Raw genomic sequence first — 25,844 nt, 5'->3', positions numbered from 1 at the left:
AATTAAAGAAAAACAAGACGTTTATAAAACGCCGCTAAATATTAGAAACAGTGACGTTTTAAAAAACGTCATTAAAAAAGTCACCTAAACCCATATTTCCTGTGGTGATGATTCGGATTATCAAAACAAGACCTAAAAGTGAGCCAAATGGACCAAACAACACTTCTCCAGTCCTTAGAGAAGCCTAGTCCTTGAATTTTTATGTTGTTTATTTCTTCTGCCAATTTGATTATTATAATTTGAATTGCATCAATTTTATTCTTAAATATTTTTAATTGTCACTTTAATCCATTTGATAATGTCATTTTAAAAATTAGATTGAAATTAAGGGCAAAATAATCGAGAAGAAAATTGTCATTTTGCCTTCCAAACTATCACTCAAAAATCAATTTAACTCATATTCTATATTGTCTTGGAATTACAAAAGTAAAACATTCACCATGTCCTTTTAAACAAATTACACCCTGTTCTTTCTAATTTTAAGTAGTCTATTCCTCTTGAATGAATCATTTTATCCTTAACATTAATTCAATTTTTTAATGGATTATTTATTAGACTAAATTAACTTAGTGTGAAAACTCAAATTAGATTGCTATAAAATTTCTTAATTCGGGTGATCAATTAGAGTAAATTGGCATAGTGTGAAAAATTAAAAGAAAATTTTGAAACAATTAAAACCGTAATGATCAAATTAACAGAAGAAACAAATTATTAGTATTACGCGTATAATTTATCCTATAAAAAAAATGACAAATTATGATTCTCGAAAATGATTTTTAGTGCGATAATCTTACAAATGTTGCTTTAAGGGTGGTTACATGATTGAGATGCACAAATAATTTAACCATAAACAAAAACAAAAACAACAAAATTAAAAACAATTAAATCTGCCCATGGGAATTCAATCCCCCAGCTTGGCTGCATTTTGCACTTGTCAAGGTTGGTGGCCTCTCTCTCTGTTATGCGATCTCATTTTATTTTAATAAAATCTTCATCACCTATTGAAAAAAATAAAAATAAATAAATAAATAAATTTAATTATGTCAACAATATATTTCAATGAATAGTTTTAGTAATTTTATTATTGTATAGAAGAATAGTTATGAATTTGTTTTTATTTTTATTTATTTATTATTTATTATTTTTTTGTGTCAACTATGTGAAATGACAAATTTTGATAAGGGGATATTTGCAATTTCAAGAATTATATGAAATAATTTGTATCTTAAGAAAATTTTAAGGAATGTATTTGTAATTTATCTTAAATATGTTGTTGAAACAAAATCAGCAATACAGAAGTAAAGAAGGCAACCACCACAACAACAAATACATATACATGCATATTGAAGAGATGTCTAAGGAAATCTTCATCTCACAAAGCTGAAATTACAAAGATAAAACATTCACCATGTCTTGTCCTGGATAGAACTTGTTTAATAGCACAACACATCGCGCGCACGCGCGCACACACACAAACACAGCCAGAAAACTGGATTACTCTTAATAATATCACTCCAAAGACTAAAAGAGCAAAGTGGGGGAGAGCTTCTCTTTTTGGTAACCAAGTAAACTGGTCACAATGTTTATTTCTTCATAATCTTAGCAAGCTGGAGACCTGGAAAGCAACATTGCAAAGTAGGAAAAATTTGAACATTATTTTGATTAAAAATAATAATAATAATAAGATAACGCCAAAAAGCTAGTAGATTTGGGAAACCAAGCTTATGGAAATTGGAATGCAACCAAGGGTGGAATTTGAAGTTTAAAAGGTGAGACAAATAAGAGACAATGAAATGAAGCCAACTTTGCGATATATAGATATATATAATCTAATCAAAGTCAAATGACACACCTTTAGAATTAAACAATCTTTCAAATTTGATCCCTTCTGGTGACTGCCACATAATGTTGATGCATGGTATGTGTCCAACCTGTGGGTGTTCCTCGCTCTCTTCTCCACGTATTTGTTCTTGGAGTTCATTTGTAACAAAAAGCAAAGTCAATTTTTGGAGATATTTGAGATACTCGATACCATGAGGCAACATCTTCAACTGCATGCATTCCGAAATCAAAAATTCCTGGAGAGCTGGCATCACCCCTTTTTCTATAATAATCTCATTTAACTGGGGGAAGTTCCGCAAACGCAAATTCCTAAGTTTAGGGAACCCAGTACTAAAGCATAGCTGTTGTCTTCCTTCACATGCATTAATAAGAGTCAATTTTCCCAAACTGGGAAGTTCTTGGATGCAAGGAAGAAGGTCTTCTTCCAGTCTGGACCAATGCAAATACAAATTCGTGAGATTTTGAAGTGAGTCAAACCAACGGGGAACTTTCTCCAATTTTCCAACTAAAATGAGGGTCTTGAGATAGGGAGGAGCAGAGGAGAGTTTATCCATTCGGAGGCATTCATTCTCATCACTCATCATTACACATAAGTAATGAAGGAGATTCATTTTTTGGATTGCAATACACAAATCCACCTCATCTGCTTCTCTCAGCTTTGTAATGCCAATCCTCTTGAGCTGCGTCATGTTCCTTAGTCGCTTCATCAAGTCTGATTCTGCTTCTACGCATGCCAAAACTTGCAAGTTTGTTAGCTTGCAAATATTAGCTGGTGCTGCTGTACCATAAAAATATTCAAACTGATTGCCACCTCCATGGTTATAGCGGTACATAATTAGATGCCGCAATTTCTTCAACTTTGTGATTCCAGTTGGGAGAACTTGTATTTTGGAATCCCTAATGTCTAAAGTTTCAAGGTTGCAAAGTCTTCCAATGGATTTTGGAAGTTCCTTCACCTTTGTTCTTTTCAAGTTCAAGTACCTTAAATTGAAAAGATCCACAAGCTCATTTGGTAATTTTTCGATTGGTACATCCTGCAGATCGAAGACTTTTAACAGTCGTAAGCCTCGTGGCAATGATATCTCATCGTCATAAAATACAAGAAGAGACCGAAGCTGTTGCAACATGCCCTTCCATGATTGCAATTCTCCACCATTTGTTTGAATCGATAAGCGACGTGCTCCGGTTCCACTTTCTTCCTTAGCTTCTTTGCCATCATATACAACACAAAACTTCTCAGTTTCTGATGTGGAAAGGGCAATTTCTCGCACAAGATCATGCATCTTACATTCTTTCGGCCTACCTGATGGGTTCCTCTTTATGACTTGAAGCATGCTTCGGCAAACTAGATCCATAAGGTAGCTATCTGCTACTTCCTCTGCTGTTAACCCCTTTCTCTTTTCTACGAATCCTTCTGCCATCCAAAGTCTAATAAGCCTCTTCCGTCGAATCCGATAATCTTCTGGGAAAAGGCAACAATATAAGAAGCAATGCTTTAGTTGGTATGGCAACTCATTAAAGCTATACAACAAGATAGTTTTCACTGCTTCTAGCTCAGGATTATTGCTCAACTCCCAGCTCAAGCTATTATAAGCTTTTCTCCAATCCAATTCCATATGTTTGGTGGACATGACACCACCCAAAGCTGCAATTGCAAGAGGTAGTCCTTCACATTTTGCAACAAGGTCATGAGCCAAGGATTCGAGCTCTTTAGGACAACATCTACTACGGTTGCTCGAAAAAGCTTTCTTACAAAAGAGATCCCATGCGTCTTTCACACCCAAAGGGTTCATATGATGAACATGACGTTTAACCCCAAAGTTAAAGGAAGCTACGTCTTCCTTTCGGGTTGTAAGGATGACCCGACTTCCTTTTCCTTCATCTGGAAGTGATACACTTATATGCTGCCAGAGGTTTTGACTCCATACATCATCCAAGACAACTAAATACCTTTTAGATTTTAAATAGTTGGAAATCATCTCGAGCAACTCTTTGTGGCTCTTACGACTTAAATCCAATGGAACTGCTTCCTCGGTGGCAGAGTAGAATTCCTTAATCATGCTTCTAAGTAAGTCATCAACTACATATGTTTGAGACACGGTTATCCATGCATAGCTGTGGAAATATTGCTTGACAGTTTGGCTCTTATAGGCCTGGGCAACTAGAGTGGTCTTGCCTGAACCACCCATTCCGACAACAGAAATAACAGCGCGCTGTAGTTCTTTGTCCATCAACCAGCCCAGTAGTTGTCGCTTTCTATCTTCGATCCCCACTAGATTATCATCTTTAACAAATAAAGTGTCCTCAGCGTTGTTTGGCTTCTGTCCCTGATGATCATGGGAGCCAGAGCCTGAGCCGAAACCGATACCGAAACCAAAGCCTGAGCCTGACCCTGAGCCTGAGCCTGAGCCTGAGTTTGCTCCTCCTACACGATCGACCCCATAACGTTGGTTTCTTTCTGGGATAGCTTTGATCGTGTTGTTGATCTCCTGTAACTGTGTGGCTATTCGATGTCTTACCCACAGATTCTTTGGTGCATAGACTATCTGACAGAGGAGCCTTCTGAATTTACCTTGAACTTCTTGTTTGCTCATGTGATACATGAACTCGTCTATGATAATTTCAGCCTTGTAGGTCAAGTCTCTAACATTGTCCACCCAGGTCTTCTCTCCTTCTGTCTGGGCCGTCATTCTATCGGCATCCTTTAGAAAAGATCTCATGCTTGATAACTCCTGCTGGAGTTGATTGAGTTCATCACGAACTCCTCCAATCAACGATGCTTCGCTTTCAAGTGCGGAAACTATCCTCCCAATCAAAAGGTCCAACCCCGGTGAGGCCATTTTTGCAATCTATTACCAAATTCTCCACTGTTTCACTACTTCTTGACACCCAGCACTTTTAAGTCTGAGTTAGTTCTTCTGTAGTTTTAGAGTGAAGCACCAATTGTGGAATTCGTCATCGAGGACTCTTCCTTCCGTTGACTGTGGGTTTGCTTGGATTTAGGCTTCGTTTACCACCCAACTGTACATGCTTAAAATATAGATTCTCTCCTATAATTTTTCAAATTATAAGTGTAATGTTAGATATTATAACAAAAATCATTAAAATGATCATGATACATTCTCTATTTCTAAATTAGACATATTGTGAGAACCCGAATATAAAAAGTAAGTAAATAATTAAATAATAATTTTACAAATCTCAAATATTTTATTATGAATCTTTAAGTGCAAATTAATTATTATTGGAGGATCTTTTAATTAATTTTAAACCTAAAATAAATTTATGGTGAAAGTCATTGATTGAGAAGCAAGATTTATTATTAAAAAAAAAAAATAGAGAAGAGGGTGTGACTTGAACTCTAGACCACAAAATTAATAAGTTAGACTCTTACCATTTGAGTTGCATGTAACTTATAGATGTATTTTGTATATTTATCTATCTATTTGACCTAAGTGTGCCCACCACTAGTATAAAATAAAATAAACACAAACCCTACTCTATTATTTGTTCACCACATAGGGCAACAACAGCAGCCACGGGAGAGGGTTAGAGAGAAGGAAAAAAAAAAGAAAAAGATGTTGCAATCAAAGAACTTTTGGGGGTGTTGTGTTGTGTGTGATCATCAAAGGTTAGCCCTCCTTGGTTTTCTCCTCTTCTTTTTGTTCTTCATCCTTATTCTATAACTATTTTGTTCATTGATGGAGAGGTTGTAGGTTTATGTATTGTGTATATAGATATCCTATCAAGAAACTTGAGGAGCTAAATTTATGTATAAAGAATGAGTGTAATTCTTGGTTCAAAAATTCTGCACAGAATCGCAAACTTTAAAAATCAAGAAACTATATCAAACGGATGAATTTTAATCTGAAATTTTTACAGTAGATCAATTACATATTGAATTGCATATCTGAATTTTTTCATAATTTTTGGGAGTCAAAATCCATATAAATTGAGGTATTCAAATCTGTCCAGGAAACCAGTCCGAAACAGTAAATTCGGGATTGTTGTTCTCTTTGGGTATAAATCCAAAAATTATCAAATTAGTGTCATTAGAACCGGTTACGAGACTAGTTTCGTATGTTTTTGGCCTTGCATTGATTGCTCGTGTATATTAAGAGAACCGTCAATTTCTTTAAAGTGCTGCAGAAAACAACCTGTTTGGATATAATAAATTGTAGAAAATTATTTTGATAAGCAAATCAAGTGAAACCAATTGGGTTTGAAACTTAGGATATATTAGATTATATCTGGAGGTTATTGGAATTTTTCGAATAGCGTGGAGTGGGTTTTGTAATTTTCAAAGTTAGCGAATAGATTGAGAAAACTTGTTTAAAACACTGTTTCATCTTAAAGTTATTTTTAGTTAAGTTTCGATCGGAATCTATGTCTTGGGTGATTTTAGACCTTGAAGAATATGAACTTAGGTAATATTTAAGAGTAACGGTGAGTTGGGTTGAGCCGTGTTAGTGCGTTTTAGTTTGAGGTTACTTAGTTCCTATTTTTTTTTTAGTATTTTTAAATTAGTTGTGACGTGTAGTTTTTATACTTGGTTCAGGGCACTAGTTGGACTTTTATACTCTATTCGAGGATTATACTATTTCGTTTTCAGGTGAGTAGTTTCATGCTACATATTTTTATAAATGTTCCCCTACCCTGAACTGTTGAAAAATTAAATTGTTGTTTCATGATTAAACTGTTTTGATAAATTATTATATTATCAATTGAATCAAATTATTTCTGAAACTTGTGTGAACTTGGCATACTGTAAACTATTTGTTTTGGTCTCATGTTTATAATGATGAACTACCATGTTTTGCGAAACTGATGTGTATTGATTATTGGGACCATGTGTGTATTTAGTCCAGGGAAATTATTCCACTGTGTGTGGTGACTCTGGCCACTAGGGAACAGATCCGGGTTGGGCTGTGATGACTCTAGTGCTCAACGATTGTAAGGAACAAACCTTTAAAAACAACTAGGTGACCTTCAATCGGATCGTTTTTGAGAAAAGGCCCAGGTGCCACCCTGAGGATGACTCTTAGTTCGGTATTGGATCCAACGGGGCTTATAGCCTGAGAAATGTGTGGCAGATTATTTGTTTTTATTGGTACCCAGAAAATTATTGGTGTTCATGTTATAATCTGTTTTAAGTGGAAAATGTCGTTTATCATGTTCTTGCGAGACATGAGTATTTTAAGTGTTGATTTGTGGAACCTTCTTTTTGAAACAGATTGTATTTACCAAACTGTATGCCAATCTAGTTTCTGTGATATATATCTTATTTTGGAATTGAACCCTATTTTCAAAACTGTATTTACTATCCATGTTGCTACTCACTGAGCTATCAGCTGACTTAGTTTTTATCACTTCCAGGTGTTAGAAGGACTTAGAGTGGACTCATGGCATAGCGGGGACTCAATTGCATGGACCTCTAGGGCATTCCTTTAGTTTAGAGTGTTATGTCAAGTTTGTGCATATTTATATTTATTCTTATCAAAGTTCATTTAGGATTATTTTTGATATGTGGGTTGTTTATATCCCATAAGTTTGGATGGTTTTTGATTACGGTTGATTTTGCCGTTTATAATTGTGACATGTCTGGATTGAGTTTTGGTTATTTATTATTGGACTATTGTTCAGTTGTTCAATGTGATTGGATTCGTGTTTAGGCTTACGTGTGCCTTGGGCTAAGTCCCTGTGGGCCACGGCCGGTCATGCCCGGATTTGGGGTGTGACAATTGTGGTATCAGAGCTGTAGATTATCGAGTTACATATCTTGCATTTCATCATTTAGACGAGGTCCGAGTCCTAATAGTCCTTAGTAGTGTTTGGTTAAGTTAGTTTTGTTTAAACTTGTGTTGAATCTTTCTTGATTTCAGTTTGAGGTTAAGCATTGGTACCTAGATATTTACACGGATTTTTGATTCTTTGTGAGCCTTTGATGTTTGTATTACCGTGTGTAATCCATTAGGAGAAACAGTAGTGTTGAGAGATGTCTGTAGATCTTGTCAGATAAAGATGGATGGTAGGATTTTTCTAGTGGATTTGATTTCTTTAGAGATGAAGGATTTTGATGTGATTTTGGAGATGGATTTGTTGACGAAGCATCATGCTTCTATTGATTGTTTTAGAATGGGAGTAGTTTTTGCTATGCTGGGTCAACTTGAGTTTTTCTTCTAGGGGGATAGGAAAGGGTCTTCTATCTATTTTACTTCTTCCTTTTAGGCTAATCGAATGTTAAGTAAAGGGTGTAATGATTATTTAGCTTGTGTGGTGAGTATTGAACTGTCAGAATAGAAGTTAGAGGAGTTGCCTGTAGTGAGTGATTGTGTTGATGTTTTTCCAAAGGATCTACCTGGACTTCCTCTAGATCGCGAGGTAGAATTTTTCATTAACTTGGTCCCAACACAACATTTACTTCTAAAGTCCCCTATATAATGGCACCATTGGAGTTGAGGGAGTTTCAAACTTAGTTATAAAAGTTGTTAGAGAAATGTTTTATTAAGCCTAGTGTTTCAACTTGGGGAGCACATGTGTTGTTTGTGAAGAAGAATGATGGGTCTATGAGGTTGTGTATTGATTGTTGAGAACCGAACAAAGTCACAGTGAAGAATATGTATCCTTTGCCACGTGTTGTTGACCTATTTGACCAATTGTAGGGAGTTCAAGTATTCTCTAAGATTGACTTGAGGTTAGGCTATCACCAGTTGAAAGTAAAGGATGAGGATGTTCCTAAGACTGCTTTTAGAACCCGTTATAAGCATTATGAGTTCTTGGTGATACCTTTTGGTCTCACAAATGCACCAGCCACATTCATGGGTTTAATGAACTGAGTATTTAAACCCCAACTGGATAAAATTTGTGGTAGTGTTTATTGATGATATCCTAATTTATTCGAGGAGTAAAGAGGAGCATAAGCAGTATTTGAGGGTAGTATTTTAGATCCTTAGGGAGAAGACACTGTATGCAAAATTTAAGAAGTGTGAATTCTGGTTGAGCAGTGTATCATTTTTGAGCTATGTAGTGAGTAAAGATGGGGTATCTATGGATAGCACGAAGGTGATAGCAATTATTGATTGGCCGCGACCTATTTCTGTGACAGAGGTACGTAGCTTTCTAGGGCTTGCTGGATATTATAGACAGTTTGTGGAAGGATTCTGCTGTATTGCTTTGCCATTTATAAACCTCATTAGGAAAGAAGTAAAGTTTGAGTGGAATGATGATTGTGAGTGTAGCTTCTAAGAGTTTAAACAAAGGTTGATATTAGCTCCAATCCTTGCCTTATCTACTGATGGTGGTGGTTTTGTGATTTATAGTGATGCTTCACGACAAGGTTTAGGATGTGTGCCCATGCAGCATAGGAAGAAGATTACTTATACATCACAACAGTTGAAAGTACATGAGAGAAATTATCCTACGCACGACTTGGAGTTAGCAATAGTGATTTTCGCTCTTAAGAGCTGGCGACATTATTTGTATGGAGAGTCGTGTGAGATTTACACTGATCATAAGAGTTTGAAGTATATCTTCACACAGAATGAACTAAATTTGAGGCAAAAAAAAAAAAAAAAAAAAAAAAAAAAAAAGATGGCTTGAGTTGTTAAAACATACGATGTGAATATTTTGTATCATCCGGGAAAGCCAAATGTGGTGGTAGATGCCTTGAGTAGGAAAGTAGCAGTTGGAGATGTAGCTGCTTTGTCTATTGAGAGTTGTTTGGTGGAAGACATTAGACGTTTGAGGCTTGAGGTTGTTATGCCTGGTGATAGGGCTTATTATAGTCAATTGATAGTTCAACTGACCTTGAGAACGGATTCGTTTAGCTCAGGAGATTGACCCCCAGTGTGAGCGTATTAAAGGAGAGATGGTAGAGGGTAATCATGTAGACTTGTGCTTAGTGATGATGGGCTGCTTAGATTCCGTGGCCGAATTTTTGTTCCTGTTGGTGGTGATTTGAGGAAGGAGATTATGACGAAGGCACATAGTTCTAGTTATAGTTATAGCATTCATCCTAGAAGTACTAAGATGTGTCGGGATCTTTATGAACATTTTTGGTGGAATGGTATAAAGGGAGATATTGCAGAATTTATGGCTCAGTGTTTGGTGTGTCAACAGGTTAAAGTAGAACATCAGAAACCTGTGGGGAAACTACAACCCTTACCTATACCGGAGTGGAAGTGGGATCATGTTACCATGGACTTCGTGTGTGGATTACCTCGTACTAGTAGTAATCACGATGCAGTTTGGGTAGTTGTTGATAGATTAACCAAGTCAGCACATTTTATTGCAGTACAGATGACCTATTCTCTAGCTCGATTTGCACAGTTGTATATGAAGGAGATTGTTAGATTGCATGGTGCACCAGTGTCAATAGTGTCAGATCGGGACCCTCGTTTTGTGTCTAAGTTTTGGGGTGCGTTACAATCAGCTATGGGTACTCAGTTAAATTTTAGTTCAGCTTATCACCCTCAGACAGATGGGCAATCAAAGAGGACTATTCAAACCCTTGAGGATATGTTGAGGGCTTATGCGTTGGAGTGGAGAGGTAATTGGGATGATTATTTGCCGCTTATGGAGTTTGCACATAATAATAGTTATCATTCTAGTTTGGGAGTAGCCCCTTATGAGGCATTGTATGGGAGGAAGTGTAGGTCTCTTTTGTGTTGGTACGAGGTTGGTAAGAGGCAAATGTTGGGACTTGATTTGATGGAGGATGCTACACAAAAAAAAAATTATCATCATTAGAGAGAGATTATTGACTGCTCAGAGTAAACAAAAAAGTTCTGCTGATCATTGTAGGAGGGATTTAGAGTTTCATGTGGGGGATATGATATTCTTGAAAGTATCACCATGGAAAGGAGTCATCAGGTTTGGAAAGGAAGGAAAGTTGAGTTCTAGATACATTGGACCATTTGAGGTATTAGAGAAGGTTAGTGAGGTTGTGTACCGTGTTGTTTTACCCCCTAGGTTGGCAGGAGTGCATAATGTGTTTCACGTGTCTATGCTGAGGAAATATGTGCACAGTCCGTCGCATGTGATAGATTATGAGCCGCTTCATATTAAAGAGGATTTTTCGTATGAGGAGATGCCTGTTCAGATTTTGGATTCGAAAGAGAAAATGTTGCGTAGAAAGGTCATTAAATTGATTAAGGTACTGTGGCGTAATCATCTAGTTGAAGAGGCGACTTGGGAATGTGAGGACGAGATACGCGAGAAGTACCCACATCTATTCTCATGATTTACTCAGGTTAGTTTCGAGGACGAAACTTTTTTTTTAGTGGGGGAGAATGTGAGAACCCGAATATAAAAATTAAGTAAATAATTAAATAATAATTTTACAAATCTCAAATATTTTATTATGAATCTTTAAGTGCAAATTAATTATTATTGGAGGATCTTTTAATTAATTTTAAACCTAAAATAAATTTATGGTGAAAGTCATTGATTGAGAAGCAAGATTTATTATTAAAAAAAAAAAATAGAGAAGAGGGTGTGACTTGAACTCTAGACCACAAAATTAATAAGTTAGACTCTTACCATTTGAGTTGCATGTAACTTATAGATGTATTTTGTATATTTATCTATCTATTTGACCTAAGTGTGCCCACCACTAGTATAAAATAAAATAAACACAAACCCTACTCTATTATTTGTTCACCACATAGGGCAACAACAGCAGCCACGGGAGAGGGTTAGAGAGAAGGAAAAAAAAAAGAAAAAGATGTTGCAATCAAAGAACTTTTGGGGGTGTTGTGTTGTGTGTGATCATCAAAGGTTAGCCCTCCTTGGTTTTCTCCTCTTCTTTTTGTTCTTCATCCTTATTCTATAACTATTTTGTTCATTGATGGAGAGGTTGTAGGTTTATGTATTGTGTATATAGATATCCTATCAAGAAACTTGAGGAGCTAAATTTATGTATAAAGAATGAGTGTAATTCTTGGTTCAAAAATTCTGCACAGAATCGCAAACTTTAAAAATCAAGAAACTATATCAAACGGATGAATTTTAATCTGAAATTTTTACAGTAGATCAATTACATATTGAATTGCATATCTGAATTTTTTCATAATTTTTGGGAGTCAAAATCCATATAAATTGAGGTATTCAAATCTGTCCAGGAAACCAGTCCGAAACAGTAAATTCGGGATTGTTGTTCTCTTTGGGTATAAATCCAAAAATTATCAAATTAGTGTCATTAGAACCGGTTACGAGACTAGTTTCGTATGTTTTTGGCCTTGCATTGATTGCTCGTGTATATTAAGAGAACCGTCAATTTCTTTAAAGTGCTGCAGAAAACAACCTGTTTGGATATAATAAATTGTAGAAAATTATTTTGATAAGCAAATCAAGTGAAACCAATTGGGTTTGAAACTTAGGATATATTAGATTATATCTGGAGGTTATTGGAATTTTTCGAATAGCGTGGAGTGGGTTTTGTAATTTTCAAAGTTAGCGAATAGATTGAGAAAACTTGTTTAAAACACTGTTTCATCTTAAAGTTATTTTTAGTTAAGTTTCGATCGGAATCTATGTCTTGGGTGATTTTAGACCTTGAAGAATATGAACTTAGGTAATATTTAAGAGTAACGGTGAGTTGGGTTGAGCCGTGTTAGTGCGTTTTAGTTTGAGGTTACTTAGTTCCTATTTTTTTTTTAGTATTTTTAAATTAGTTGTGACGTGTAGTTTTTATACTTGGTTCAGGGCACTAGTTGGACTTTTATACTCTATTCGAGGATTATACTATTTCGTTTTCAGGTGAGTAGTTTCATGCTACATATTTTTATAAATGTTCCCCTACCCTGAACTGTTGAAAAATTAAATTGTTGTTTCATGATTAAACTGTTTTGATAAATTATTATATTATCAATTGAATCAAATTATTTCTGAAACTTGTGTGAACTTGGCATACTGTAAACTATTTGTTTTGGTCTCATGTTTATAATGATGAACTACCATGTTTTGCGAAACTGATGTGTATTGATTATTGGGACCATGTGTGTATTTAGTCCAGGGAAATTATTCCACTGTGTGTGGTGACTCTGGCCACTAGGGAACAGATCCGGGTTGGGCCGTGATGACTCTAGTGCTCAACGATTGTAAGGAACAGACCTTTAAAAACAACTAGGTGACCTTCAATCGGATCGTCTTTGAGAAAAGGCCCAGGTGCCACCCTGAGGATGACTCTTAGTTCGGTATTGGATCCAACGGGGCTTATAGCCTGAGAAATGTGTGGCAGATTATTTGTTTTTATTGGTACCCAGAAAATTATTGGTGTTCATGTTATAATCTGTTTTAAGTGGAAAATGTCGTTTATCATGTTCTTGCGAGACATGAGTATTTTAAGTGTTGATTTGTGGAACCTTCTTTTTGAAACAGATTGTATTTACCAAACTGTATGCCAATCTAGTTTCTGTGATATATATCTTATTTTGGAATTGAACCCTATTTTCAAAACTGTATTTACTATCCATGTTGCTACTCACTGAGCTATCAGCTGACTTAGTTTTTATCACTTCCAGGTGTTAGAAGGACTTAGAGTGGACTCATGGCATAGCGGGGACTCAATTGCATGGACCTCTAGGGCATTCCTTTAGTTTAGAGTGTTATGTCAAGTTTGTGCATATTTATATTTATTCTTATCAAAGTTCATTTAGGATTATTTTTGATATGTGGGTTGTTTATATCCCATAAGTTTGGATGGTTTTTGATAACGGTTGATTTTGCCGTTTATAATTGTGACATGTCTGGATTGAGTTTTGGTTATTTATTATTGGACTATTGTTCAGTTGTTCAATGTGATTGGATTCGTGTTTAGGCTTACGTGTGCCTTGGGCTAAGTCCCTGTGGGCCACGGCCGGTCATGCCCGGATTTGGGGTGTGACACATATAATAAAATATCACACTTTAATCAAATGATAAAAAATCTTTATAATATTTTTTTTATGATTCCTAAAATTATTCAAATTATAAATACCTTGAAAGAATTTTTTTTATTTAACAAAATTAATTACAAAAATAAAATTTCTAACTACTCTCCTATACAATACTAAATTTTTTGAATTATTAATTGAAATATATTTCTGACATAATTTAAACTATTAATGGGTTTGATGATTTGTTGATAAAATGAGTATTTGTTATGAAATTAAAAAACTTCAAAAGTCAGGATGTAATTTCTAGAACTATAAGAGCAAATCATATTTTAAGTAAATTTGAGGGGTGTATTTATAATTTATCTTAACTTTTTTATTAGGATGAAATACGAATATATCTCTTACTATTTACTTAAAATATATATTGCCTTTTATGATTTTATAAATTACAAATATCCATTTATTCTAATTTTTTATTTAACAGAATTAATAGAAAAAATAAAATTTTTAACTACTCTTCTATACAATAATAACAATATCTAAATTATTAATTAAAATATATTTTTAATATCATTAAAAACTATGAATCGACATAATTATTTATTAATAAAATAGGTTTTTTGTTATGCAATTACAAACTTCAAGACGTGGGATATAATTTTCAAAACCATAAGAGACAAACCTTATTTTAAATAAACTTTAAGGGATGTATTTGTAATTTATACTTTTTGTTGTTAGTATTTTTTTAAATTTGTATTAAAATTGTTCATTTTACCGTCTGTCTAGGATGGAAGGAAAAAAATATTGAAAAAATCCAAAATAAATTCACTAAAGACATATACACACAAAAAAGAAGGTAAGGAGAAAAAAAATATCTAATTTTAAAATTTTTTTTTTTTTTTCTTTGTCTATACTAGACGTTTTTACAAATTTTTATATTTTATGTTTTTTTTCGTTTTTTACTTTAGTGATTCGTCTTGAGTTTTTGAGAGAAAAAAAAAGAAGGATAAATTACCACCAAAAAAAAAAATCAGAGTTTTAACCTTATAACAAAATAAACGTTGAGTTTTAATTTTGTCAATTTAAATTATAATCTTTTAATTTTTTTAAATATAAACTATTTACTTATTTTTGTTAAGTGAGCTGACGAAAAAAAAACTATTTTTGTTATTATACTCAACGTAGGTGTACATTTTTTTGTACACCTTTTTGTCTAAAATACATTTTTTCATTGAGTTTAGTGACTAAAATATCATATATATATTTGTCATTTTTACTTAACAAAAATAGATTGATGATTTAAATTGAAAATTAAAAAAAAAATTAAGGTTTAAATTAATAAAATTTAAAACTCATGATTTTTTTTTTTTTTGGTTACAAGACTCAAATCTTAGGAGTTTATTTACTTATTGTAATTTTCCTAAAATTTTTAAAAAATAAGTTTACCAAAGACAATAAAAAAAATGATAAAAAAATCATTAAAACAATCCCAAATGACAAATTAGTGTTATCAGAATACTATCTAATAGACAAAATAATATCGGAGCCCACTTTTTAGATCTGTTTTCTAAACTTAATGACATATAAATGATATGATTGATTAATAATTAAAGAAAATATGAAAGAGAGTGTTATCTTAAATATCTTAATTGATTTTCATATCATTAGATTTGAAAAATAGATCTAATTTTTCACACTTGAAAATAGCAATGATGTGTCTAATATTGTTTATGTGGAATTCTAAATCATATGTAGTGGAAAATTTTATGAGTGGTAACGATTGACTCGGGCTTTGTTTGGCTATCTAGCTGGGGTTAAAAAAATACAAAAAATAAAATAGACTTAAGTGAATAAGACAAAATATTACATTTAAATAATAATTATTTTACTTTTTTTCTCACAAAAGTCAAAAAAGTCAATCCAAATGAACTTTTTAATTCCAAGCTAAAAACATCACAACTCAAAAAAATTTTGCCAAATGACAACTCAATTTTGTTAGGTAGTTACGAGATAAAGAATGAATCGTTGTGTGTGTTGTAATTTTTTATTGGTGGAGAGTATTCATTGGTACAACAATATTTTGAGAGTAATAATTTTTCATTGAAAGACATGCATAACATTATTTTTTGTCAAAAATGTTAGATATCCACAATTTAAACTCCTGAATTTACTCACAATGATATTGTAATGAATAATACTAGGGATCATGAAAAAAATATCATGAAATGCTTCATGAAGATTTTTTATTCCATATGTAGTCTAACGGTAGAGAATCTTTCATGATCATTTTCATAATAATTTTTTCATGATAGGTAACATTGCTCTATTGTAATGGAGTTGGGTTCTACATGGGTGTACTAAATTAACAATAATGATAGGGATTGTATAGAATAACCAATAATGATAAGGATTGGTTCTATCCAATGTCTCACATATATATATATATATATATATACTAGTTGTCACCCGTGCGATGCACGAGATTTTAGAAAGTCAATAATTACAAAAAAAATTTATTATTTGATTGTATTTCTTAATATTTTTATTTAGTTTGTGTGTATAAATCTTATATCACATCATTAAAAATATTAAATATTTCACATTATTAAAAAAATTTTCTTAATATTTTTATTTAGTTTGTGTGTATAAATCTTATGTCACATCATTAAAAATATTAAATATTTCACATTATTAAAAAATTTTAAAAACTATCATAAACTAAGTAAATCATAACATATATAATAGCTAATTTATCTAAGAATTATTTCAGACAACCAAAAATAGAGTAACAAAGGCATATTATAATTAATCACAATACCTAATATATTGAATAAAAGTAACATTAATTTTGTTTAATCAATAATGGATATTACATTAACCATCTCATATAATATAATAAATTAAAATAAAATTAATTTTAATTCCCATTATATTCAGTTAGTGGTTAAAATTTTTTTACATGCTATTTGTTTTTTTTGGTTATATTGATTCATTAAACACAAATGGTTTGGAATGATTAAAAAAAAAATTTTAAAAAAAAAGTTTGGAAATGCATTAAACTTGAATTGACAAACATAAAGAATATAAATATTTAAATTATTCAAAAAAAATTAACATTTTAAATATGAGATATTTTCCATTTGCTCAAACTCTGAATCTAAATAAAAATAAAAAATAAAAAATAAATGAAAAAATTTATGGTTTAGTTCTCAAAGGAAATGAGTTTCTAAAAATAAATTTAATCATAAGTTATTTTAACAGGATAATCAATAATAAAAAATCAACTGATGAATACATTTAAAGTATAAACCCATATCCAATAAATTTTGATATGTTCTTCATTTTCAATCTAACATCTACACCAAAAAAAATTAAACACAAATAATCAATAAGTGAGAGAGTTACAAATTGATAATTGTAGCACTTTCATAAATATATAAAAAAAAAATCTCAATTAAATGACACATTATTAACAAAAAGAAAGAAATAAGGAAAAATACAGATTGTAAGAAAAAAATTTAAAAATAAAATAATAATATCCATTTACATAAACTCACTTTCTCACAAATGTAAAAACTCATGCAAGTACACAATTCAAATGTAAAGCAAATATTTAGGATTTTTAGGCACCGAAAGGAATCAGAAATGGCTCAATATTGATTGTTTTTCTCCCAATCTTCTGTTCATGATTTCTTTTACAGGAACTTGTTTTTATATTGAAAAGATTATGCTTAAACAATATATATATATATATATATATATATATGGAATTCTATCATATTTAAAATTTGTATGGATAATTAATTGATGGTTTTAAAAGATAAATATTAAGCTCAACTTGAAGATAAACTTTAAAAAGATTAAGTTGAAATATATGAAAATTCTGTAACAATTTAACAAAAGATAAATATAGATCGTTAAAAAAATTATCTTCTTTTTTGGGATATTTATATCCCAATCTTAATATTTTTTTATTTAAATATTTTGTTATCTTTTATTTGAATTTTCATTTTGCAGTTCAAATCTAAATAGTTATATTTTTATTTTTGTATATTTCCTCATCTCTATTTTTTTTTTTGTTATTCATATATAAATAATTACCTTTTTATTTTAAAAATTATTTGACTCGTAATATTTTTTTATTTAAATATTTTTTAATTGTTCATATATAAATAGTTAAATTTTTATTTTTAAAATTAACTGACTCGTAATATCTTTTATTTAGTTATTTTTTTATCTTTTATTTGACTCTTTTATATTATTGTGTGGTTGAAATTTGAATAGTTATCTTTTTATTTTATTTTATTTTTTATATATTTATCTCTACCTCTTTGTTGTTCATATCTAAATATTTATCATTTTATTTAAATATATATAATCCTTTTGACTTTTGAGATTTAGATAATTGACAAATGATTAAAAATTAGGAAAAGTGGGAGGGGAGACTTGAGAAGTGACACATAGGAGAGAGAATCCAAAAGAATTTAGTATTAAGACTTTAGAAAATTCTCATACTTCGCTACATTTAGTATAGATTCAAAATAAAAAAGGATAATATGTGATTGAAGGAGAAAAAAATATAAGTAAATCAAAACAAAGATTTAGATAGATATGTTTTTGATAGATATAGATTAACAAATCATATATTTATTTAAATTTTATTATTTAAATTTTTTGTAAATCAATTATTTAATCTTTATCTTTATCTATAGACCGCGAAATTAATTTTTATGAATTATTTATCAATCTTTATTTGTTTATTTATCTATAAGTCATGTAATTAATTTTTTAAAATAATTGTTTTAATTTTTTTCTTTATCTCTAGGTCATGAAATAATTTTTCATAAATTATTTATGAAATTTTATATGTTTATCTTTCATTTTTTTAAATCAATTTTTTAACCTTTATCTGTAGGTCATGAAATTAATTTTTATAAATTATTTATCAATTTTTATAAGTTCATTTATGGGAAGAAATTTTAAATTATCTATAAGTTGTGAAATTAATTTTTTTTAAATGTATTTAATTTTTATCTTTATCTGTAGACCATGAAATTAATTTTCATAAATTATTTATCAGTTTTTATATGTTTATCTATATGAAGGAATTTTGAAATTCAAATCTTTATCCATAAACCATTAAATTAATTTTCATTTTAATTAATCAAACAAATAGAAAATGGAGGAAAATAGAAAATATGAAAGACAATCAAAGAGGGTTGCCACGTAGGAAAGAGAGAGTTTTAAAATTATGAGAATTTAATAATGAATATTTGGAGACTTTTTACAATACAACTACTACAAATGAAGGGCAAAAAAAAGGAGTAATTTCATTTTTTTTTTAAATCAATTTTTTAACCTTTATCTGTAGGTCATAAAATTAATTTTTATAAGTTATTTATCAATTTTTATAAGTTCATTTTTGGAAAGAAATTTTAAATTATCTATAAGTTGTGAAATTAATTTTTTTAAATCAGTTATTTAATTTTTATCTTTATTTGTAGACCATGAAATTAATTTTAATAAATTATTTATTAATTTTTATATGTTTATCTATATGGAGGAACTTTGAAATTCAAACCTTTATCCATAAACCATGAAATTAATTTTCATTTTAATTAATCAAACAAATAGAAAATAGGGGAAAATAAAAAACATGAAAGACAATCAAAGAGAGTTGCCACGTAGGAAATAGAGAGTTTTAAAGTTTTGAGAATTTAATAATGAATATTTGGAGACTTTTGCCAATACAACTACATTTGGTTGAAATTTTAAATTATCTATAAGTTGTGAAATTAATTTTTTTAAATTAGTTATTTAATTTTTATCTTAATCTGAAGACCATGAAATTAATTTTCATAAATTATTTATCAATTTTTATATGTTTATCTATATAGAGAAATTTTGAAATTCAAATCTTTATCCATAAACCATAAAATTAATTTTCATTTTAATTAATCAAACAAATAGAAAATGGAGGAAAATAGAAAACATGAAAGACAATCAAATAGGGTTGCCACGTAGGAAAGAGAGAGTTTTAAAATTATGAGAATTTAATAATGAATATTTGGAGACTTTTTCCAATACAACTACTACAAAATGAAGGGCAAAAAAAAAAAGGAGTAATTTCATTTTTTTTTAAATCAATTTTTTAACCTTTATATGTAGGTCATAAAATTAATTTTTATAACTTATTTATCAATTTTTATAAGTACATTTTTGGAAAGAAATTTTAAATTATCTATAAGTTGTGAAATTAATTTTTTTAAATTAGTTACTTAATTTTTATCTTTATCTATAGACCATGAAATTAATTTTCATAAATTATTTATTAATTTTTATATGTTTATCTATATGGAGGAATTTTGAAATTCAAATCTTTATCCATAAACCATGAAATTAATTTTTATTTTAATTAATCAAACAAATAAAAAATGGAGGAAAATAGAAAACATGAAAAACAATCAAAGAGGGTTGCCACGTAGGAAAAAGAGAATTTTAAAATTATGAGAATTTAATAATAAATATTTGAAAACTTTTGCCAATACAACTATATTTGGTTATATATATAGTATAGATATAACTAATATGGTGTGAGTGTCAAACTCATGTATAATTTTCTTAAGGGGATTGTGTAGAATAATAGATATACTATTTGGGACTCTTAAGACTTGTTTGAGAACCTTGATGTTTAGTTAGAAAAGTTAAAAAGTCAATACAAGGTATCAAATCATTTATTATATATAAAAAAAATAAATAAAAAAATTCAACTATCAAACACCTCAGAGTATTATTCTATTTTAGGGTTTAAAGGATATTTAACTGAAAGCATATGACCACAAACTCTTAGTCAATGGTGAAAGTGACAATTTCGACAATATGCCATGATTGCCGTTTGAGTTGCTTACAAATCGAATTAAGCTGAGCTTTGCAGAATTTGAACTTTAGCTTACTTATTTTTCAGTCTCAATTATTTAGTTCGAGCTTGACTTGTTAACTAATTGAGCTCGAGCTCAGCTCGAAACTCAATAATGAATTTTTTTTCTATTTTTAAAATTATTTATATATATATATATATATAAGTTAAATAAAAATATTATTTATATTATTTAACATATAAATAATTTATTTGTGCTATTATTTATGCATATTTTGTATTATTTAATATATAAATAATATATTATTCCATAATTTAAATAAAGATAATAAGCCGAGTTGGAGGAATCAAGTTTATTCAGATTCAAGTTCAATTTGTCTATTAAACAAGCTAAAAATTTAAGTTTGAACTCATTTACTTAAAGAATTGAGTTAAGTCAAATTCTTAACGAATCGAGCAAAGCTGAACTCACAAACTGTAACGCCTCACTTTTCGGGCCGTTAATACATAAATCAACCTAAAAAATATACAATTATGCTCCCAAAAAATAATTGCACAAAATATAATTTAGACAATCTCCAAATATAATAATAGTGATGAGTCCCAAAATCTAACTCAAATAATCTCTTTGGTACCTCAACTCCAATTGCTATTAAGTTGCACCACACCGGAAAAATAAATTAATTCGGGAAGTATATAATACGACAGGAATAACAAAACTTAGTTAGAGAATAAATCGACATAGATCCAACAATTTACAACATTGCACAACGATTCACTATAACAAACAATTTACCAAATTGCACGAACAGATCAGCTCAACATATGATAATTTATCAATGACCAAATACCCTGTCCTACTCAGTACATGACCAGTGGACAAATTCACTCATTTACCCACCTCACCCAAGCACCACGTTTATCTGTGCATATTGGTCTAAACAAATTAACAAGGTCCACTCGATCTATGTATGGAACATTTTCATGTTATTCAGTCAAACAAATCACTATTTTTAACACAAAATGTTTTCACAAAATTTTACCAAATGACCAGAATAATCAACAAATCAATAACAAATAATTTCACAGAATTTATCAATAATCACAATAATCAAGAGGATTACAAGTTGGAAATAATTAAAATATAACTTTTTGCAAAGAGATTTAAAATAAACATATTATATATCACCTGAATTACCTCAAAATAATTTTTCCATCAACCTGAAATTGCTCCATGATCCTCCAAAAATAACTCTATTCTCTTACACAAAATTATTAACTCTCAAACTAAGTTTAAAATTTCTATCCTACACAATCTATAGGAGGAGAGAGCCGAATACAAAGAGGATGAAGAAACGGTAGAGGAAGAAGATGATATGGAGAAGTGAGCCTCACTGGCTCCACTTATAGAAAAATGAAGAAAGAGATAAGGATTAAGATAATGAAAAGAAAAAGAAAAGGAAAAGATGGAATGATATGGAATCCAAGAAAGGAAAGGTTAGGTGGTGAAGGGTGGGCGGCCACGTTTTTGTTTTGTTTTGTTTTTTTTTTTTAATTTCTCTTTCATGATGGAAAATGTTGGGAAAAAGGGGATCAAATTTATTTTTAAAAAGGGAATGATATAAATAAATAATTTAAATTAAATTTTTATCTAAAAATTTCGACTACTAAACTATTATAATAAACCAGTAAGAGGAGACGAGAGAGGGATCTGTTTTTTACTGAAGAACACGTGGCAATAGGAAAATGGCAGTTCAGAGGATTGGGACAGATAAATTGAAGATCTCAACTCCAACAATTTTTATAGGGCTAATTATCCAAAAAATTCTTATATGGCAGAATTTGGATTTGGTCAAGTAATCTTATAGTTATTACACCCTAAGAAAGATTTGAGCTAATAAAATATTAATGACTTTTTTAGTTGTAATATAATTTTACTAATAAATTAACATCCTACAATCTTGACTCTAAAAAAAAAATTCCTATAAGATATGTTTGGTTACCTTACTATTAGTAGGATTATAAGTGAAGGAAACATGTGGGGTTCATTGAATTGTTAGTTCGATATTTGATTGTGAGAAAATAATGAAGAAATTTGAGGTGGAGAAAATATAAGTCCCACACGATAGTCCAATCCCATGTTTGTTTTGCATTATACTAAGCTCCGAATAATTTTAGTGTTGATATGAAGGATTAAATAGAAGAAAAAAAAATGAGAGATCAAGTATTACCATAAGTAGTGTAATATTCGAAGAATGAGTCTCTCTCTCTGAATTATTATTTTTCTTCCTCTAATGGTTAAAAATAATTATATCATTTTATTTCATTCTAATCAAATATAATATTTCACACTTTTTGTCCAATCATTTATTTCACTTATTATCCCTTGATGTAACTTATTTCTATAATCCTATCCATAATCATATCATAAATCTAATCGTGCATTCATTTAATTTGATCAAAAAATAATTTAGCAATGGCTCCATAACAAGAGAGAGACATGAGGCGAGATAGGTTATAACAAGCTTCCATAAAGAGAAAGATATGAGGCTAGACAAGGATTTGTTTAAAAATTGGCTTATTTAGTGAATTTTTATAAAAGGACGTGTAAAAAATAGAGAGAATGATTTGATTATTTATAATGACTTTTTAACTTTAGATTATATTTGGATAAGAATTTGAAAAGCTAAATGAAAAATATAAATAAAATGTAAGTATACTTCATGTAATTTTATTTTCATTTTATTTTGTTTTAAATCCTTACAAAAATTTATAATTTGAACACTGTTTAAATGTTTGGTTGCCAAACATATGGCAATTATAATCTGCTCATGTGGAGCCTGCCACATGTTTTTATTTATTTATTATTATTAAAAATAAAAAAAAAAAGAAGCTTTTTGGGGGCATCATTGCTTCCACAGGCCCTGACGTCAGAGTAACCGATTACCAGTCAGATTTAACCCAACTCATATTATTGAGCACAAAATTTTGAATATATTTATCAGACCAAATAAAAAGACCATTTGAACTATGAAACTTAAAAGGATAACAAGTAGCCATATGACACAAGCAAAAGATCGAAAAAAAAAAAGAACGAAAGAAAAGAATATAAGATATTTTTTTATTAATTTTAATGTATTTTTATTAAAATTAATACAGAGGGTGATTGACTTATAATTTACAAAAAGTGAATTTGTGGATCAATCAGTAACATATTTGCCCATGTAATTTACTTTGTAAGGCATGTTATTGTATTTTCAAAATTTTAGTTGTTTTGTATTAATTATGCTTGGAAAAAATGCACTAAGTATTTTTTTATTTGTTCTGTATTAGTCACGTTTGGAAAATACACTAACGGTTTTTATTTGTTCTATATTAGCTACGTTTGGAAAATACATTAAGTATTTTTTAATTTGTTCTGTATTAGACGCGTTTAGAAAATATAATATGCCTATTTTAAAAATCAAACACATTCTATATGTCACATTTTAAAAATAATAATGCTTGGGACCCCCTTTTGGGGGGTCACCCCCTCACCCCCCTTTGCCACGTGGTGGGTGGTGATTGGAGGAGCAGGAAAAAAAAGAAAAAGAAAAAGAAAATGTAACCAATGAGAGAGAGAGGGGGTCAAAGGGGGTGAGGGGAAAAGGAGGGATGAATCATTGTTGTTTTAAAAAAGTACATTAAAGGATTTTTATAGCGACATTACTAGTATAGACAAACCACATTCAATCCACTCAAATGTACCATGGATTAACCACATTTGGAAAAGTATGCTAAGGGCTTTTTTATTTATTCTGTATTAACCACGTTTGGAAAATGTAAGAGCATCTCTAACCAAACCTTCAAAATTTGGTGTATGAAATCTTTTTGAAGGCTTAGGTGACAAATTGGCATATGTCAATTTGACATAGAAACTCTCTACCCGATATGTCAAATATATTATTATATTATTTTTAAAAAATAAAATCATTTTATTGGGTGAACTCAACATTTGACATTAACATGAAGTATGTCAAATTTGACATGTTGAGTTCTTGTCAAATGCTAACTTAACATTTGACATACTTGGTGGGATTGATGCTTGACGTCAAAATATGACTATTAGAGTGTCACATCAAATTTGAAGTATTTGGTAGAGGTGCTCTATCATGCCTATTTTGAAAATCAAACCGCATTTCACATGTCACATTTCAAAAAAGTAAACTAAAGGATTTTTATAGTCGCATTACTAGTTTGGGCAAATTACATTCTACATTCAATCCACCCAAATGTAACTTGCCATTATGAAAATCAATCATTATGCCACAATTCAAAAATCACATTCAAAATATATATATATATATATATGAAAAAAAAATGAACCCAACAATCAATAAGAGCGAAAACATCTTAACATGACCCAATAATATATTAAATAGGATCTCATAGAAAATGTTTCTAAATGAACATGACCTATTAGTCTATTAAAAAAAAAAAAAAGATTTCATGATATATAGATTTTTAAAGTGGAATTTTCAAGTAATTTTCGCCTTTTTAATAGAGAGATTTATTTTGAAATATATTTTCAAGTACTTGTATCCTAATTAGTCCATAACATATTTTTGCGCTCTAATAAGTTCTATTATTTGGACATTTAATTCACTAAATCCTAATTCTCATATTTAAAGTATTTTATGGACAATTTTATTCTTATAAATATTTTTTAAACACTTAGTAATTTAGTGATGTGAACATTCATATTTGATAATGTGAATGTTCACATTAATAGTGTGAATATTCATATTATCAATGTGAATATTATTATTAGAAATATTTTAATAAGTATGTCACCCATAGAAATTATTAAAATATAAAAAAATAATTTGATTAAGTGAAACGTAAGTAAGTAAAAAAAATTATGAAATAATATTCATTTTTAATGTTTCTACATATTTTCAGATCATTTTTTATATATATTTTTTAATATCAAATCGTACTTAAGGACCACTGGTTAACATTTGCCAACTAAAAATTCTCTGTTTGTTTGTGTTTCAAAATATTATTCTACATTGTGTTTTCAGTATGGTGTTTGGAACGTGTTTTGGAATGCAGAGTTCTTTGTAGTAGCCGCGCTTTTCAGAATTTTTTTTTTCAAAATTTGGCCTAACAAGACGACCGGCCGGTTGACCGGAATAGTAAATTTTTTTTTTTTTGCAATTGATATGTTAATTTTTATATAATCGAAAAAAACATTTTCTGAAATCTTT

At 30.1% G+C, this 25,844-nt stretch overlaps 1 protein-coding gene and 1 long non-coding RNA gene across 3 annotated transcripts; one reads left to right on the top strand and one right to left on the bottom strand.

Annotated features, from left to right (window-relative positions):
* Positions 1-710: 710 nt before the first annotated feature.
* LOC114293759 (disease resistance protein RPM1) lies at positions 711-22,090 on the bottom strand. Of its 2 annotated transcripts, XR_014361271.1 has the most exons (4): positions 21,794-22,090; positions 1,853-4,892; positions 1,408-1,615; positions 711-998 (listed from the first exon to the last, which is right to left on the bottom strand). XR_014361271.1 is itself a non-coding variant. In XM_082915032.1 (3 exons), the coding sequence occupies exons 2-3, from the start codon at positions 4,680-4,682 to the stop codon at positions 1,584-1,586; spliced, it is 2,862 nt and encodes a 953-aa protein (XP_082771158.1). In that variant the 5' UTR covers positions 4,683-4,892; positions 21,794-22,090; the 3' UTR covers positions 1,344-1,583. The 2 variants fall into 2 exon arrangements, 1 of the variants encoding a protein (XP_082771158.1); XM_082915032.1 differs by lacking the exon at positions 711-998 and having other exon boundaries at positions 1,344-1,615.
* On the top strand, positions 5,066-13,724 carry LOC145820174 (uncharacterized). The gene is made up of 5 exons (XR_014361272.1): positions 5,066-5,473; positions 6,401-6,454; positions 7,219-11,619; positions 12,547-12,600; positions 13,365-13,724. It is a non-coding gene; the product is annotated as an uncharacterized LOC145820174 (long non-coding RNA).
* Positions 22,091-25,844: the final 3,754 nt, after the last annotated feature.

Source organism: Camellia sinensis, chromosome 2, assembly GCF_055761805.1.
Source record: "Camellia sinensis isolate YWXY chromosome 2, ASM5576180v1, whole genome shotgun sequence".
NCBI lineage: Eukaryota > Viridiplantae > Streptophyta > Magnoliopsida > Ericales > Theaceae > Camellia > Camellia sinensis.
Note: the sequence above shows the minus strand (reverse complement) of the source record. Positions and strands in the feature narration are given on the sequence as shown.

Coding starts and splice junctions, on each gene's coding strand:
- LOC114293759 (XM_082915032.1), bottom strand. CDS start 4,682: ATGGCCTCACCGGGGTTGGACCTTTTGATTGGGAGGATAGTTTCCGCA. Junction 1,616..1,852: donor AAGATTGTTTAATTCTAAAG/GTGTGTCATTTG, acceptor GTTGCTTTCCAG/GTCTCCAGCTTGCTAAGATT.